Genomic DNA, 18,785 nt, shown 5'->3' with positions numbered 1-18,785 from the left:
AGAATTGACTTTAATCTCAGACTTTTGACTTTAATCTCAGAACAATTTAAATCTCAGATTTTTTACTTTAATCTCAGACTTCTAATTTTAATCTCAGGCTTCTGACCTTTTCCTCATACCTCCGAGTCCATATCTGCACATTAATTTATCCTAATATTATAATAACAATATCCTAATATTAACAAAGGAAAAAAAACAACCGTTTTATTGTTAAAACAAACATGAATGGATGATATTTGTGAATCTTTACTCCATCTTCACAGTGAGTAAGTGAGTTTTCCCACAATGCCGTCTGTTTCTCCGCGTGCACCGACAGCACAGTGACTTAAGAAAGCGTTTAATGAGCGCCTGCTCTGCACTTTCCGACCGTATTAAACTTTTTATTTCAGCCTCACGGTTAATGACACGATAGAACTAGAAGATGTGAGTCTTTAGAAACGTGAACGCTCTCCTGGTCGTCTGCCACCGCGGCAAAGAAAGGAAACACTTAAGATGCCTACGTTTCCCACAGTCCTCAGCTGTAGGCGGCCACAGAGAACTGTAATTTACCCGTCTAATTACCAGGCTATTTTGAGTGGTGTGAGAGTGTGTGTGTGTGTGTGTGTGTGTATGTGTCACAAAGACACACACACACACACATATACACTCACTCAGATAAATGGAGATCAAACAAAGGCAGAGTTGAATAATTCATGTTCAAGTTTTTCTCTTTCTATCTCCTTTCACCTCACGCTCCACTGAACACGGAGGGGGAAACTTCTGTAACACGCGTTGTTCTTATTTGTATTATAATTATTATTATTTGAAAACAGCTTTCCACTTCCTGTTGACATAATAATAATCACAGAATAAAAGTGTGAGGTTGTTATCAAAGGTCACAGAAACTTCATGTCTGCATCCAACCTCCCTCCACACACATATACACACTGTATGTTCATTTATGACTTCTATAAATACACTGCGGCACAAAAAGGGAAGCAGTGTGCGCTGGAGTCACACAGTGTACTGTACTGTACGGTGTATGAATTAATAACAGGGGAAAGAATCTCTGCTAAATCACAGCTATGGTGCAACTGAAAAAAGACGTTAAACAGCCGTAAATTTACTGTCATTTACAGCAATGGACAATGAACTTCTGTGAAAGAACAGTTATTATAATAATAATAATAACAACCCATTTATTTAAAGTTTTTAAAGGTATAACATTTATGTTTTCATGTATTCAACAAATCACAAAACTCGTCGTCAGTACTTTCGTGCAGATGTAGAGTCAAATAACTGACAGGTTGTGTGTCCTCACAACTATGGAAAGACATGAATGTGTGTGTGTGATGTAACTTTAGAAGAGGGAACATTTTGTGAAAGTGAGGACCTTTTTGTTGGTCCATGTGACGCCTTAAAAATGGCTGTTTATAGGTTAAAATTTTGATTAAGTTAAGGTTAAGGGTTAGGATATAAAACGACTATGTCCCCACTAAGGTTGCTGTGCAAGAATGTGTGTTTACTTGTATTTATATTTTTTGTCCAGGGCCTCACAATTTTAGGGGTTAAAGATCTAAAGGTTTTAGGGTAAGGGTTAAGGTTAGGGTTAAAGTTAGGGGGAATCAATTATGTCAATGATGTGTCCTCATTAAGCAATAAAAACAAGTTTGTGTGTGTGTATGTTTCAAGTATTCCTCATGTTGTGGGGACATAAATCTGTTCACACAGTCACATGATGGGGACTTGTCCTCATCATGGGGACAAAAATCAAGTCCCCATAACGTAGATTATTATATTATTAAGATAAGATAAGATCTTTATTGTTAGTACATGTAGTAAGGTTAGGTTAAGGTTAAGGTTAAGGTAAGAGTAAGTCTCGAGGAAAATGAATGGAAGTCAATATGATGTCCTCTGATGTCCTTAAATCCACTGTGAGGACATTTTGACTTTGTGTCCTCACATCTTTAACGAGGCCTTTTTCATTATTATGACCTGGTTTTAGGGTTAGAATTAGGATTAGGGTTAAGGTTAGGGTAAGGGGCTGTGTGTGTGTGCCTGTGTGTGTCTGTGTGTGTCTGTGTGTGTGTGTAGTGTCAGGCTCAGCATCTCTATTCATTGTGTTTGTGTGAGAGCAACAGTGACAACAGTGCAGATGATGATGCACCGTGTCAGCAAACACACAACAATAGACTGTCTGCTCTTCTGCTCTCATACTCACACATACACACACATACATGCACACACACAAACACACGCACGCACAAGCAGTGGTTACAGCAGTTTGTAAAGCGCTCACTCTTCTCATACCAAAGCCCATAGAGAAAATCAGCGTTTTTAGCTCACACAAACTCAGTGCATTCCCAGGCGTCTGCTGCCTCTTCTGCCAAGTGTGTGCCACTAATTTGAATCCAGAATGAAGATAAAAAAAACACAGAAGTGATGGAAATGCACATTTGAAGCTACTAATGTTAGCAGCAGTGGATTAACAACACCTGTGGGCCGTGGCGTTAAATCGCTCATTTTCTCCATGGACTTTGGTGTGGGAGGGGTTCGTGGTATGGACTTAACTCTCCTTGTTTGAAAAGGTTGTGTGACGTTGAGATAAAGCAGCAAACTCTGCTCTTAAAACACATCACACACTTACTGTAAGTAAGTGTGTGATGTGTTCATATGAAAAACCCTGTTGACTTTGTTTTATCGTGCGTTTTTAATGGACGCATTTTTTTTGTTTTTTTTCGTCTCACGGCAGAAACACAAAAGTCAGCTGACTGATGTTAGAGATGAGGTCAATATTGAAGATTAATTATTTATTAATGTCTTTGTTTGTTTTATACTTTTTATTCTTACCATAATTATTTTATTTTAAATGTTCAGTTATTTGTGTTTTTTTCATGTATAAATGATCCTGTTTCTGGTTCAGTGAAGTCTGAAGGATTCTCTTCTCACTGTTTTTCTTCAGTTTTAGTTATTTTTTTTTTTTTAATCTCACTCATTTTAGCTCTTGGCCACACGGTGATGAAGTGGCAAACATTGTTGCCTCACTGAATGTCTGCATGTTATCTGCTGCTCCTTTGCTTCTTCTGCTGCTGTTCCTGTTGCTTCTTCTGCTGCTGTTCCCGCTGTTGCTTCGTCTGCTGCTGTTCCTGCTGCTTCTTCTGCTGCTGTTCCTGCTGCTTCTTCTGATGCTGTTCCTGCTGCTGTTCCAGCTGCTTCTTCTGCTGCTGTTCCTGTTGCTTCTTCTGCTGCTGTTCCTGCTGTTGCTTCTTCTGCTGCTGTTCCTGCTGTTGCTTCTTCTGCTTCAGGGTCTTCAACCTGAGCCTACAACTCGGGAGATTGCCCACCCTCTGGAAGACATCATGCATCGTTCCAGTTCCAAAGAAGAACCGGCCCAGCGAGCTGAATGACTTCAGACCGGTGGCACTTACTTCACATCTGATGAAGACGCTGGAGCGGCCCTTCCTCAACCTCCTCAGGCCTAAGGTACAGCACGCTGAGGACACCCTACAGCATCCTCTACACCGGCCTCGGGCAGAGGCCGGTGTAGAGGATGCCATTCTCTACCTCCTACACCGAGCCCACTTGCATCTGGACAAGGGAAGTGGCACAGTCAGGATCCTCTTTTTGGACTTTTCGAGTGCCTTCAACACCATCCAGCCCCTTGTACTCAAAGAAAAACTCACCAGAATGCGAGTCGACCCCTGCCTGGTTGCTTGGATTTCCAGCTACCTCACAGACAGACCACAGTATGTCAGGCTGAAGGACATCACGTCTGACACTGTGGTCAGCAACATCGGAGCTCCTCAGGGGACTGTGCTGTCTCCCATCCTCTTCACTCTGTACACTGCAGACTTCTGCTACAACTCTGAAACGTGTCACATCCAGAAGTTTGCAGACGACACGGCCATCATGGGGTGTATCAGAGACAATGAAGAGGAAGAGGAATATAGGAGCCTGGTGAGGAACTTTGTTGTCTGGTGCCACATTAATAACCTGCAGCTCAACACCTCAAAGACCAAGGAACTGGTCATCGACTTCAGGAGGGACAGACCCAGTTCGAGACCAGTTCTAATAGGAGCAGAGGAGGTGGAGGTCGTTCAGACCTACAAATATCTTGGGCTGTGGCTGGACAACAAGCTGGACTGGACAAGCAACACAAGGCATCTGTACAAGAACAGAGCAGGTTGTACTTTCTGAGGAGGCTACGATCTTTCAACATCGGCAAGAAGCTCCTGTGGATGTTCTACCAGGCTGTGGTTGCCAGTGTTCTCTCCTACGCTGTGGTGTGCTGGGGCAGGAGCACAACTAAGGCAGACTTCCACAGAGGAATGAGGCTGGACCCTCTGGTGACAGTGGCAGAGAGAAAAACTGTGGACAAACTGCTGAGCATCCTGGACAATGCCAGCCACCCTCTGCACACTGTCATCAGCAGCCAGAGGAGCCACAGAAGCCTCAGCAACAGGCTGCTCCTCCCAAAGTACAGGACCAACAGGCTGGGGGACTCGTTTGTCCCCCGGGCCATCAAACTGTACAACTCCTCACTGGGGGGGGAGGAGGCTAAACAAAACAAACAGTACGAACTAAACAAACAACTGTCCATAATCACAACTCACAGAAATGTGCAATAACCACAACAAAAACTCATAATAACATGTGCAATGAAACCATAAAGACATGTGCAATAAAACCCTGGGCATTACAGGGTAACTGTAGGTGTGTGTGCACCTGAGTGTGTATGTATGTATATGTATATATATATATATATATATATATGTGTATATGTGTGTATGTGTATATATATATATATATAATATATATATGTATATATATATATATATATATATATATATATATATATATATATACATATAGCATAGGTAATTTTTAATTTTATCTTATTTCATTTTATTCTATATTTTATGGTGTTTGATACCTGGAGTGTTTCTCTTTCCAGTCTCCTGTAAAGTGTGACTCTAATTTTAACAGTGCTGTGTGTGGATGTTGGAGCTGTTAATTTCCCCGAGGGAACCTCCCAAAGGGATTAATAAAGTCGTCTGTCTGTCTGTCTGTCTGTCTGTCTGCTGCTGTTCCTGCTGCTTCTTCTGCTGCTGTTCCAGCTGCTGCTTCTTCTGCTGCTGTTCCAGCTGCTTCTTCTGCTGCTGTTCCTGTTGCTTCATCTGCTGCTGTTCCTGCTGCTTCTTCTGCGACTATTCCTGCTGCTTCTTCTGCTGCTGTTCCTGCTGCTTCTTCTGCTGCTGTTCCTGCTGCTTCTTCTGCTGCTTCTTCTGCTGCTGTTCCTGCTGCTTCTTCTGTTGCTTCTTCTGCTGCTGTTCCCACTGCTGTTGCCGCTGCTGTTGTTCTTCCTGTTGTTACGTCCCCACTTGTGGCATCCAGGGGAAAAGGGTGAGCAACAATTAAATATTAAACCGGGCGTTTCAAGGAAGAAAAGAAACAGAGATATTTGTATACTTAGACTATTTATTTATGCGTAAGTAAATCAACGTTAACACAAATCTACTTCCTGATGGAAGCGAAGCCAAGAAAAAACCTAGGGTTAACACTACGGCCGGAGCCCCGAGGGAATAAGAATCTCGAAGATGGAGAGCAGCACACAGCTCTCGTTCACGACCAACAGCACTTCTACTATCTGGCGGGTTGGCCCACCGGCCCCTTCTGTTTCCATCCCTGCAGCTTTGAGACAATCCACCTGATTGCCAAGGTGCCGCAGGTGTGCCTGACCAGTCAGGTGGGGAGGGTGGCACCTGGCGCAGGACACAAAAGAACAGCCAAAACATGCACACGTAACACTGTTGTTTCCACAGCTGCTGTTTCTTCTTCTTCTGCTGCTGCTGCTGCTGTTCTTAGTGCTCCTTCTTCTTCTGCTGCTGCTGCTGCTGATGTGATCAGAGTGTGTGAGCAGCTGCTCTGTGGTGTTTTCTAAGCCATAATAGTTTGTGACAGTCTCTTCATTACACATTAAGTAAATAATTCATTTGCTTTGGCTTTTAATCCAAACTGAGCTTGACATTTATTTCTTATTTATTTATTTATTACTGCAAAGGCCCATATATTATTATCATCATCATCATCATCATCATCATCATCATTTATGCTTTCATTCATATCTGAGCAGACGTGTGAGAGCCTCGAGGATCAGCTTCTGTTCCACGGTTTTAAAAACTCATTTCAGTCAGATTCAGTCTGGTTCACACACACAGGTCTGAGATTCCTGCAGGGATTTGAGCGAGAGAGCCTGAGAAAAAACTGTGTGTGTGAGAGACAGAGAGAGGTTTTTATTCCCATGAGTCTGAGACGACAAGACAGGTCGACATCTGGGATTAGCGACTTTGACCCGGACTGACTCTGACTCAAGCAACATCAAAAGACAGATTATTGTGTAAATCTGTAGTTCTTCGTGCTCACGTTAGAGTGCGACACACTGAGGAAACAGCGCCACCTATAGACCATACAGTGTCATAAGAAGAATTGACTTTTGTTGACTAAAAACTGAAGTTTGTAATTTTGCTCACTCTCTCACACCAAAGTCCATAGAGAAAAGGAGCGTTTTTTTGGCTCACAGGGACACAGGAGCTGCTGCTCCACCGCTGCCTCGTGTGGTCAGTTTGTGTCACTGAGGTAAATCCAATCTGAGGATTTCAGACACAGAAATCACAAAATAACATATTTAACTCACTGATGGAGGCAACTCCTGTGCACTGTGACACAAAAAACACTAGTTTTCTCTATGGACTTTGGTGTGGGTGTGGTCGTACGAGGGTCAACATTTGCATGACATGGCATTTGAATGTATATGTATCATTAAATCTTTTCTTTTGGTTTCCTGTCTTTTAATGTCAATGTTGGCAATAAATATCAGTTTTGTTCCTTAAACATGTGTAAAAACATAATTCATTTGAACACTAAAGGACCATTGTCGTCTGTAACAGTGTGTGTCCTCTAATGCTTAATTTAAACGCTCCATATATTAGATTTTTATTAGAAATTATGTCTTTTATCATGTATTTTTCTTGCTGTTGTTTTATGTCAGTATAAAGGTTTTAAATCATATCGATAAAACAGCATTAACTTTATTAAAAACATATTAATTTAGAATTATATATTTGTATTGTAGTATTAGCGCTACATGTGATCATTTTAAATCATTTTATTGAGTAAAAGTACAAAAAAAATGCGGTTACTTGGTCAAACGAGCTACAGGTGAGTGACTGATGAAGGATTTGGGGCTGAAATCTTGGACTCTGACTCCCTCTGCTGGCCAAATAAGGGAATAAATGCAAGAATACATTTTTTATCAGGTGCACAATCACAGTCAATTCAGAAGGTCTTTACTAATTAAGACAAATGGTGAACAGTTGAGGTCCAGGTTAAGGATTCTTAATTTCAATTCAGTTAATTACAATTCACTACAATTAATTTTACAATTCAGAACTTTATCTATAATCTGTCAGTGTTTCGGTTCATAATTAAAGTCCAAACAGAAAAAAGAAGCTAAAAACAAAGACAAGCAAAACCTCACAGGCACATTAGTACTAGTCACGTTAAATCACGCGAGTTTCTGTGAGTTTCCCCAAATCCCTGGAGGAACTCCCCCCTGAAATAGTTTGAATAAACACCGCGTGTGTAGTCCCGGGTCTGGACTGGATCGTCCAGTCTGTGCTTTCTCAGGATTAAAACATTATGCTGCGTCTTTAAAATCAAGTCAGATTTAAAAACCCTCTAGTGCAGGGCAGACTTCAATGAGTTGTGTCGTGCAACGGCCAAGAGCCGGTCCTAGGGTGATGAGGGTGAAGGGCCCCCAATTAACCTCTGTGCATGGGGCCCCCGCAGAGTCTAGGATCACTGTGCCAATCACATCTAGAGTCATTTTCTAGAGTGTCCAATTTGACAAATCCCCAAATCTGCACATTCTGGACTGTGGGAGGAAGCCGGAGAACCTGGAGAGAACCCACACACATACACAGGGAGAACATGCAAACTGCACGCAGATAGAACCTGGTTCTGAACGGGTCTTGAACCCGGTTCTTCTTGCTGCAAAGGCAAGAGTGCTAACCACTACACCAACCGTGTGGCCGCCCATGAGTCGGTGAACACTCAACTACCATCGTCTCTCCCTGTCACGTATATGACAGCAGGGGGCGCCGAGCTGGACTCGTCTCACCACTGCGTGCGACACCAACACACTTTTCCAGTTCTGCAGGAACAAGACTCAAACAATTTCTTCTCCTTCAGGCGATTATTAACGAGAGAGGAGAAGCAAACAGAAGGAGGTGAACTCCTGTGAAGACTCAGAGCTCAGAGTCTTCACACGACGACGACGACGACACCTGCTGCAGGTTCACACACTCTGTGAACCTCACACATCACCATCATCATCATCATCAGACATGAGATGCGTCTCCAAAGACCAAGTGCTGCAAACATAGTGTGTGTGGTGAGTGTTTGGCCTTTAAAGCTGCGATACGCAAGAGCTTCACTATAACTGTTTTTGAGATGGAGGCTCCTCCCACCGTGGGAATAACACACAACTCCTTATATGGACAAAATACTTTGTCTTTTTAATCTACTTACTAGTGTTGAGTCAAAGTAATGATTCCTTTTATGTCGTGTATTTAAAAAAAGAATTGAGCGGAAATCCAAATATTATTTATTTTTGTTCAAGAAAACGAGCCACGCGAACTTTGAAGGAGCATTTTTTCACTCAAAAAGAGAACAACCAACACGGTGACGTCATATTTTAATTTGTTTGTTATATTTCTGGGTTCTTCATGAGAAAAAAACTGTGTTTATTACTTACTTTTTAAGAGTTTCAAGACCGGATTATTTAAAGAAACGGAACATGACACAGAAAAACACTTCTTGGGGGGGACCCTTTTCACTGCCGCACCACCCAAAACACACATGCATTGCTAAGGGCTTAGTAACGGCAGGTGAACAAGTCGGACCTTAAAAAGGTTCTGAAACTGAAACAGTCAAACAAGACGACGCAGTGGAAGTTAAAAAGAATTTTTGTTTTTGTTTAAAAATTCTGACGTTAACAAAACAACGATGACTGTACATGTCGTCGGAGGCGGCAACACGAGCAATTTACTTCACCACCTTAACGGAAACCATTAGATTTAAAAGAATATTAAGCCTGGCGGGACCAAATGACATCACTCGGCGGACCAAATTTGGCCCGGGGCCCCCACTTTAGGCAACCGTGGTTTATAGACATAACATATAACAAATTGAATACAATATAATATGATATACAGTGTTGTAATGTTATGAAGTACAAATGTGTCCTTGTACTTAAGTACAGTAGAAAAGTATAATAGACTGCAGAAGCTTTTTTTAATACTTTTACTTTGAAAACTTAAGAACATTTTATATGAGAAAATGACTTTTGACACTGTCATAGACTTTAAGACTTTTACTTAAGCATCTTACCAGAAAATGACTTGTGTAGAAGTTGAAATAACTTTTTTTTTTACAATATTATTTAAGTTAGTTATTCAAGTATTCCTTTTAAGGTACAAGACTAATAATATAATACAATACAATACAATACAATACAATATAATATAATATAATATAATATAATATAATATAATATAATATAATATAATACAATATAATATAATATAATATAATATAATATAATATAATATAATATAATTTGTGTGGCGCTGGTTCTGTTGCCGTGGTTACATGGTGGACATAACAGACAGTCTGTGACTGTGTGTGTGCGTTGCTTTTACTACAGCTCCTAAACATCAACTGTCATAAAGGTGAGTCAGCGCTGCAGTAAAGGGATCAATATTTATCTGCTGTCAAACCTTTGCTCCCTCTGCCACTGCTCTTGTATGTACACATGTATGTATGTATGTATATATATACGCTTATATAATGTACATCCACGGCACATTAAAAATACACGACTTAAGACTTTAATACAAGATTTCTGTGTGTTCTTGTATTTGTGGCTTTGTCTGGTCCTTACAACTTTTAAGGGCTTTTTCAGGGGTTACGACCTGGTTTTAGGGTTAGAATTGGGTTTAAGTTAAGGGTTAAGGTAAGGGTAAACAACATACAAACATAACTGTAAAAGGGATTTAAGGCCTGGTTTTCGGGTTAAGGTAAGGGGCTGGATAAAAGAATGTGTGTGTTAAGGACCTTTTCTGTCATAAACACTGACCTTGTCAGGATCAGAAGTCCTCATGGAGACCAAAACCTGGTCCTAATGAGGCAGAGTCTTATTTTCCGAGGAGTTGGTTGTTAATTAGTTATGGTTAAGATAAGGGATAATGTTTGTGTGTTTCAGGTACTTCTCATGTTGTGGGGACCTAAATCTGTTTACACACTGACAGGGGGGACAGTGTGTAAACACTGAGGGAGGACTTGTCTCCCTCATGGGGACAAAAACTAAAAATGCTAAATTTTAAGGGAAAGACATGTTATGTGGTTAAAGTGAGGTTAAAGTTAAGGTTAAGGTTAGTAATAGTCATGGTTAAGGTTAGATTAGAGTCTCCAGGAAATGAACGTCAGTCAAGGTAATGTCCTGGAAACCAGACTGTGTGTGTGTGTGTGTGTGTGTGTGTGTGTTGGACTCTGGACTCAGTTTAGCACAGACTCCCATTTTCAGAAAAATCTCTTATCACTTTCTTCAGAAGCTGAGCTCATTTATCCAAAAACACTTTGGAAAACACTTATTTCTCTTGCGTTTTTTTTCCCCTCGTGTTGCATTTAAGTGAAAAGCTCTAAGTGTAAGTGTGTGTGTGTGTGTCTTGAGAAACAGGAATCATGATCAGCCGTAGCTTTAAGAACGTGTTGGTGGTATCCATCGGTTTTCTGTTCCTGTTCACAGCGTATGGAGGTCTGCAGAGTTTACAGGTAAAGCTGCTTTTATTTTCCTTAATCTTCAGTGCAATTATCTTCATTCATTTAAGGGATTTCACTGCATTTACTTTGTACTTAACAGTGTTAATACTGTGTTTGTGTTTGTAATTGTAAAGACCCAGAAAATAAATACGCAAAATGTTTTAATTAGATTAAGTAAGAATTGCCGTCATGTCTATGTGCAACAACGGGACACTTTCATGTGCAATAATTATGTTTTAAACAGTTTTTTTCCCCTCTATATAATTTTAATACAAATCCCTCCCATTAACAGTTTTGAGCATTTTCTTCAGGAATTCAGGCTCATTGATATAATTGTGTCTTTTTTTTAAATGGAAATAAGGGCTCTCTTATTATTACTTGTTTTTTTTCTGAATGTTCTAGGGGTATGAAAGTATACTTCCTTTTTCTAATTATTTTCTCATTTTCACATGTAAATATCACCCTTTTTTTGGGCAAAATACTAATAAAAAAAAGGTTTAGAGTATTACAAATTCCACATTGTGTGTGTGTGTGTGTAGAGCAGTCTGAACGCGGAGGAGGGGATGGGCGTGGCCTCTCTGAGCACCATCTACGCCTCCATCATCGTCTCCTCCATGTTCCTGCCGCACATCATGATCAAAAACCTGGGCTGTAAATGGACCATCGTGGTCAGCATGGCCTGCTACATCTCCTACTCCTTTGGAAACCTTTACCCAGGATGGTAATAAATAATAATAATAATAATAATCATAATATTAATAAATAATAACAATAAGAATAATCAGTATCAAGTAATTTCAAAATATTAAAATACTCACTGAATCTGACTTGAGCGGTGTGTGCACACGGTCTACAGCCATGTTCCTTAAATTGTGGTACATGTGCCAGCTACTTCTGGTGGTACATGGAGAAACACTACACTACAAAAAGCAGCTTAAACAGCTTAAAATAATATGAGACAGAACGACTGTGAGAAATTGTGACTGACATTTAAGAAATAAAACTCCTACGCATGAAACAAAAGGCTAGTGCTAAAAAGTTTGAAACATGATTCTTTGGTTCTTTGGTTGTATCTAAGTTAAGGTGATGAGCTAACATGACAGTGAGCTAAGAGTAAGAGTTAGCAGCCTACATGAAGCTACCAGTGAGAGTAAGCAGCTAACAGCAAGAGTTAGCAGCCAACATGAAGCTAACAGTAGTTTTGTTTCCATTACAGTTTTTTTGCAAAATAAAAGCGATAGTTCAAACAAGCTACAATTGCTACTTGCAGGCGTATCCATTGAAGGGTGTTTTGCGAACTTGTCATGTGACTGATATTCTGCCCCCTGGTGGTTTCAGACTATTTTAGCACGTAGCTCAAAGTTAATGTTTTGCTCTTGGTTGACATCTCTTTGCTACAAAGTAAAACTGTGATTAAATTTTCTACCACAGGTACACCCTCATCCCCACCTCGGTGGTCTTGGGTCTGGGTGGCGCCCCCCTGTGGTCAGCCAAATGCACCTACCTGACCATATCCGGTAACGTCTACGCGGCCAGTGAGGGCAAAAAGGGCCCCGACGTCATCAACCAGTACTTCGGCGTCTTCTTCTTCATCTTTCAGTCGTCTGGGGTTTGGGGAAACCTCATGTCATCGCTCATCTTCGGACAGGACACAAATATTGGTAAGAAGAAGAGAGGAGAAGGAATCCCGGTGAGTTAGCTGAGATGGATAATTAGCGTTCGGGTCTGTAGTTATTTCTTGTTTGTTTTTAATAAACACTGTTGTTTGAAATGACAAAATTAGCAACTTACTATATACGAAATATACGAAATTGTGGGGTGCTAATGCTAGCTTTTTCACACCTTACTGACTGAAGCTTTACAGCGAAAGTATGCAAACATACGAGTAGTAAAACAGAAATGGGCGGAGCCTTCTGTCAGTACTCTTTGTTTTGGTTCAAAAATTAATGGTTGGTTTAAAATATAGCCAGCTATTGCTAACTTTTACACACTTACTGACACAAGCATTAAGGCTAATTCCTGCTAAATGTTAGATTGGTAAACAGACATGGACAGAGCCGTCAGTCCGTACTCTACTTTTGTTTGTTTTGTACGTAAGCTTTCCGACATTTGGCGTCATTTGTTTACATCTTCTGAAAGCTAACAGATGCAGGGGAAACAGGTGAGCTAACGTTGCTAACGTTAGAAAAAAAAGAAAGAAAAGAGTTATGTTACCCAACAAAAATGTTACAAAAGTTTGGTTTGGTTTGGTTTGGTGTTTTCTTTGAATGTTTAAGTCCCTCTTTGTCCCTTTGTTTGTCTGTCCACGAGCTGTGAGGCAGGAGACACAGTAAGAAAATCTCAGGTGAAAGTAATGACGTGAATCACCAGGAAGAGATGGGAGACATCGTTAGTGTTATGAGGAAAACCTGGACGACTCCTGTTGAGTTTGTGAAAAAAAAAGCCTTTAAAAGAAACTTAATACACACTTAAAGTTAAAAAACAAAGTCACATAAATCTAAAAACATGATATAAAGTCACTATTTTGATATTATTTATATGCATGGTATAAAATTAAACGGTCACTGTCACAATTATCCTAAAAAAAGTTTTTTACTTAAATTTTTAGAATTTTATACAAAAAAGGGTTGTGGGATTTGTCTGTACTCTTTGATTCTTACGAATAAAAGGCAACAGATTAACTAGCATTACTAATGTTCGAAAAAGTTATGTAATGTTGCAATGTAAATAAATAACATATATATACACAATATAGTTTTTATTAAAAAGTTTAAGAGGTGCAGGTGCCCCCTCACGGCAATGGGACTGGGAAACACAGCGGTCAAAATGATTTGATGGCTCTTTTTAAGAAAAAAAACAAAACAAAAACATTATTGGGTTCAGTTCAGGTGAAGTGGAAAAGTGGGGTGTGAACATCAACTGTCTGTTATATGATTTAATTGGCGATGATGATCCACAGCTTATCAGCTGAAATGATAACGAGCACCAGCTAAAACATGTGTTTCCCAAAACAATGTATTTCTTTATGTGCGGTTTTATTATATTTTTTATTTCCTTTTAAAAATGTTAAAGCTGCGTTTTCACTTTTAAAACAATTACAAATATGAAGCAGGACAATTTCAAAACAGGCCTTTCACGTCACTGTACTGTATTATATACTTTTTATAAGATGTATGGCATTCTATAAAAGTTTTATAAAACTGTAAAGACGCAATTTCCAGGGGAAAATAAATCCAAGTTTTCCAGTTTGACCTTTTTTCCTGGTTTCCATGAACATGAGGTGTCGTCTAATCAAACACGTAGAAATGTAACATTTAAATATAATTATTATTACTATTATTATTACTGTTGTGTTTTCTGACAGCAAACATCACAGAGGAGCAGCTTCAGTTTTGTGGAGCTGCCGAATGCAGTCTGAACCTCAACGTCAGCGGCACCAGCAACAAACCTGCACAGAAGCTGGTGTTGACGCTCGTCGGCTGCTACATCGGTAACACCGCCATCATCTATTTATGAATAGAAATTTAAAAATACAAAAAATATTTTTAAAAATGTGGTCTCTTTTCTCACTGAATAATCAAGAATAATCACAGTGTCAATCCTGATCACTCTAATTGTGATTCCCTTTAATGACACTGAAGGCTAGACAGCTAGCTAGAACTTTAGGTCAAGGAGATAACCCCAGTTCTCTGAGACACGAGTGAGTTGAAATTAACTTTAGGTTAAGGTTAACCCCGGTTCTCTGAAACATGCACCTAACCTCTGCCTGACCTCCGGTGTGAAGGTAAATCTGGGACGTTAGCAACATTAGCAGTGTTTTAGCGACAGAAGTAACGTACTGGAGCTTTAAAAAAGTACAGTACCAGTGAGTTGTGGTTCTTCAGCGCCCTCTGTCGTCCTGTGGTCCAGGTGTCGGCGTGCTGGCCATGCTCATCGTCGCCGTGTTCCTGGACAACATTGACCGCGAACAGGCCAGTGAGTTCCGCGGGAGCCGCGAGCCGCTCTGTCACACGTTCCTGGCCACGTTTCGGCTCCTGAAGGACTGGAGGCTCCTGGTGCTCATCCCTCTGACGCTCTACAGCGGCTTTGAGCAGAGCTTCCTCTCAGGAGAGTTCACCAAGGTGACCGAAGACACACTGACATCCAAATATCAACCAAGTACAAATACTTGGTTGATACTACTACTTGGTTCCCCCCCCCCCGAACCCTCGCCCTGACTGCCCCCACCTCAATCTGGTGTTAGTCAGGCTAACTGGACACGCCAATGCTCATTGTTAATTGGACACCCTAAATTGTGGGGGGGGTGAGCCACATCCAGTGAACTCCTAGTGTCAGTCCCAAGCCTGGATAAATGGGGGGGTTGTCCACTGTAGAGCGCCCCCTAGAGAAGGAGAAGCCAGCTTATTTCATTCATTGAGAAAAACTCTTCCGTACATACTGAATGTGTCATTTTCTTACCGTGTTTCATCCGCAGAACTATGTGACGTGTGCGCTGGGGATCCACTATGTCGGCTTTGTCATGATGTGTTTCGCGGCCACCAACTCTCTGTGCTCGTTCCTCTTCGGCAGATTGGCCCAATACGTCGGCAGAGCGACGCTTTTCGTCCTGGGTAAGAATCTCTCTCTGACCGCTAACGTGGACGCCGGTTAACTGACTCCCGTTTGACCATTGAATGTGTTGTGTTTTCAGCGGCGGTCACCAACTTCTCCTGCATCATCGCCCTCCTGCTCTGGAGGCCCGACCCTGAGCAGCTGCCCGTCTTCTTCGTGTTTCCCGCTCTGTGGGGAATGGCGGACGCAGTCTGGCAAACACAGACCAACGGTGAGAACCTCCCATTGGCCACCTGGTGCTCTGATAAACCTCGATTCTACCAAGTGGTTCAGTTTGGTTCCATTGTCAAACGTTGAGAAGGGTTCTGAAACAACAACTCAACTCAACTCAACTTTATTTATAAAGCGCTTTAAGCAGCCGTAGCTGAGACAAAGTGCTGTACATAAAAAGAAATAAAACAATAAAAATGTTAAAACAATAAAAACAATAAAACAACAAAAATGTTAAAACAATAAAAACAATAAAAACAATAAAACAATAAAAACAATAAAAATATTAAGATAATAAAAACAATAAAACACTAAAAACAAGAGCAGAGTCTCATGCTGAGTTGAAAGCCAAAGAATATGGGTTTTAAGATGAGTTTTAAAAATGGATAATGGGCTTGTCTGATGTGGAGCGGGAGGACGTTCCAAAGTTTGGGACCGGCAATGGAAAAGGCTCTTTCCCCTCTGAGCTTCCGCTTAGACCTCGTTACCTCCAGGAGGTGGAGAAGCTCAGAGAGGTAAAGCGGGGCGAGACCATTTAAAGATTTAAAAACAAATAAAATAATCTAAATCTAAAATGCACAGGCAGCCAGTGGAGGGAGGCCAGGATAGGAGTGCTGACTCTTATGTGCCCCGGTTAAGAGGCGAGCAGCAGCGTTCTGGACCACCTGGAGACGTGTGAGGGAGGACTGGCTGACTCCAAGGTAGAGTGCATTGCAGTAATCCAGCCGAGATGTAATGCCTCCTCCACGACCCGACGACCGTGGGGAGTTAAAATAAGAACAGCCAGTCGGTAAAAGTTCGTTTAGAGGGCTGCACTCACCGGCGCCGATCCACGTCTCTGTCACAAAGAGGAAGTCCAGGCAGCGCGAGTTGAAGAAATCTCTCAGGATAAACGTTTTGTTCACCAGTGATCTGACGTTCACCAGGCCGAACCTGGCAGGAGCCGGAGGCTTCGGTTCGGCAGACCACGAAGCCCGTGGCAGCGTCTTCAGAAGCCGGAGGTTCACGCTGCGCTGAGAAAGTCGTGGAGGGCGGATGCGGCGATGCCGGAGTCCCTCAAATGAGCCGGTGACAGCTACAAGACAGGTGTCGATGGGATCCAGGAAACGCCGAGGCACGGCGAAGGGATGAATTAGTCCATGTGCTGTCCGGGAAACGGACAAAGATTGTACTAGCCAGATTTTCAGCTTCACCAGCCGGCCGTCATGTTTACGCTAGTAGCGGGGGCACAGTTTTCTGCCCACTATGCTTAAATGCACATAGTTCTCCGACATTATGTCGAAGATCCAAAAGAACCTGGCGATCATACACCAGCAGAGACTCCATCCGATTAGTGCTTAGTGTTATAAACAACAGAAATATCAGCCATTGTAGGAGCAGACGGCAGCCAGCAACACATGGCCGCGCCATCTTTGTCTCCAACAACAGTTCCATACTGTCCCAGTTTTGGACGACCTTCTGTTGAAGTGCCAAACATGGTTGTCCAGCTACCTCAGGGCGGAGCTACTGCAGTCTGACAGTATTGGTATTTTTCTTATGGTATCTCAAACAAAGATCGTCTTCTTCTTGCGATAAACAACCACATGCTAAGAAGAAAGGACCCAGAATGCTGGACGTTCTCCATTGTTGCTCTTTGTTCTTGTTTTTATTCTGAGTGGAATTTATTGGTATTGCTCTAATAAAACCCTGAACCTGGTCTTTTCTGTCTCGCAGCAATTTACGGGATCCTCTTCTCACAGGACAAGGAGGCTGCGTTCGCCAACTACCGCATGTGGGAGTCTCTGGGCGCCGTGATCGCCTTCGCCTACAGCACGTTCATCTGTCTGGAGTATAAACTCTACATCCTGCTGGCCGTTCTGCTGCTCACCATGGTCACGTACCCCATCGTGGAGTATCATGAGTACAAGAATCCCACGCCGTGTGTCCAACAGAGCGACTACATCAGTCACAAGAAGACAAATAAAAAAGACAACGGCGGGATTATTGCCCAAACGCTAATGTAGAGACAAAGTGTTTACATTTTTCTGATTCTGCCACTTTACTGTAAATCAGGTATTCAGAACAAGCAATGAAAGAAGACTTTAATGTAGGAAAACTTGTATATTTTGACTCTTTACTGGTGTTATCAATTTTTCAACACAACACAAATTCAGGCCGATTTTCAAGCGATTTGTTCGTGACTGACAGATTTTCAGTGTTATTTTATTTTTTCTATTTTCCTGCCTGGTCTGACACCTCTGATGATGTGCTCCTGGACACCAATGGGATACAGGGTTCACACAGGTCGTTTTGGGTTTTTTAAATTTGGTGAAGCGACTCTCATAAGTTGCCCTCCCATCTCAAACTGTCTCAGCACATTCGGCCCTTGAATTTGGTTGGATTTGGTCCTGGAAAGTCCTTGAATTTGATGTCAACCAAGGTGTGGGAACCTTAGGGATAACAGAGTGCTCTGAGACGGCGTAACATAGAGAACCAACAGTACCTCTAGCTTTTTTTGACGACCACAACAAAGTCCGCCAGCATCACTCACAGCGCTTTAGTAGCCGCGATTACCGACTCCTTGCCCCGCCTCCCAAAGGACCTATGAACTTGTAGTGAATGATGACGTGTCTGGGGGTCACACCTGTAGTGTTGCCAGTCCCCCGAAACAGGACACAGCAAGAATCCACTGTGTCAATGTTAGATTAATAATCTGACACGGTGACCATTGTGAAAGACAAAAATAATTGAGGTGTATCTCCTACTGAGGGCAGTGTTTGAGTCCAGGTGAACATTTATACCATATTTTAAAATACAGAATTTTCTGCCTAAAAGTGGGTGGGGTGGCTAAGTGGTTTAGACCGGTACCCCTGTGTGCAGAGACATCATGGTCACAAGTTCAACTCCACCCCTGGCAGGTTGTACTCAATTCCCTTGTAAGTTGCTTTGGATAAAAGCGTCTGCTAAATGACACGACACGACACGTTCTTTTAGGCCGTTTGAACACCAAGTTGTAATAAGTTAATCTTTTTTCTTTTTTTTTTATTCCAAGTTCGTAGTAAATGAAAAACAGAGAAATAAAAATAATTCAACAGCACATTGAATGAAGATTGTACCAAGGGCTA

The 18,785-nt window shown here is 41.6% G+C and overlaps 1 protein-coding gene across 2 annotated transcripts; it reads left to right on the top strand.

Annotated features, from left to right (window-relative positions):
- The first annotated feature begins 8,276 nt into the window (after positions 1 to 8,276).
- unc93a (unc-93 homolog A) lies at positions 8,277 to 18,757 on the top strand. Of its 2 annotated transcripts, none has more exons than XM_058613617.1 (9): positions 8,277 to 8,431; positions 10,778 to 10,872; positions 11,400 to 11,581; positions 12,292 to 12,521; positions 14,225 to 14,350; positions 14,770 to 14,981; positions 15,335 to 15,470; positions 15,551 to 15,682; positions 17,395 to 18,757. In XM_058613617.1, exons 2-9 carry the CDS (start codon positions 10,783 to 10,785, stop codon positions 17,682 to 17,684), a joined length of 1,398 nt encoding a protein of 465 aa, XP_058469600.1. In that variant the 5' UTR covers positions 8,277 to 8,431; positions 10,778 to 10,782; the 3' UTR covers positions 17,685 to 18,757. The 2 variants fall into 2 exon arrangements, with proteins under 2 accessions (XP_058469600.1, XP_058469599.1); XM_058613616.1 differs by lacking the exon at positions 8,277 to 8,431 and adding an exon at positions 10,441 to 10,532.
- The last annotated feature ends 28 nt before the right edge of the window (positions 18,758 to 18,785 follow it).

The sequence above is a fragment of the Solea solea genome, chromosome 17 (assembly GCF_958295425.1).
Source record: "Solea solea chromosome 17, fSolSol10.1, whole genome shotgun sequence".
In the NCBI taxonomy this organism is placed as follows: domain Eukaryota; kingdom Metazoa; phylum Chordata; class Actinopteri; order Pleuronectiformes; family Soleidae; genus Solea; species Solea solea.
This window is presented reverse-complemented; position numbering and strand designations above follow the sequence as displayed.

Excerpts from the sequence above, each read along its gene's own strand:
- unc93a (XM_058613616.1), top strand. Across the intron at positions 14,982-15,334 it reads TCTCAGGAGAGTTCACCAAG|AACTATGTGACGTGTGCGCT; the intron begins GTGACCGAAGAC and ends TTTCATCCGCAG. Across the intron at positions 15,683-17,394 it reads CTGGCAAACACAGACCAACG|CAATTTACGGGATCCTCTTC; the intron begins GTGAGAACCTCC and ends TCTGTCTCGCAG.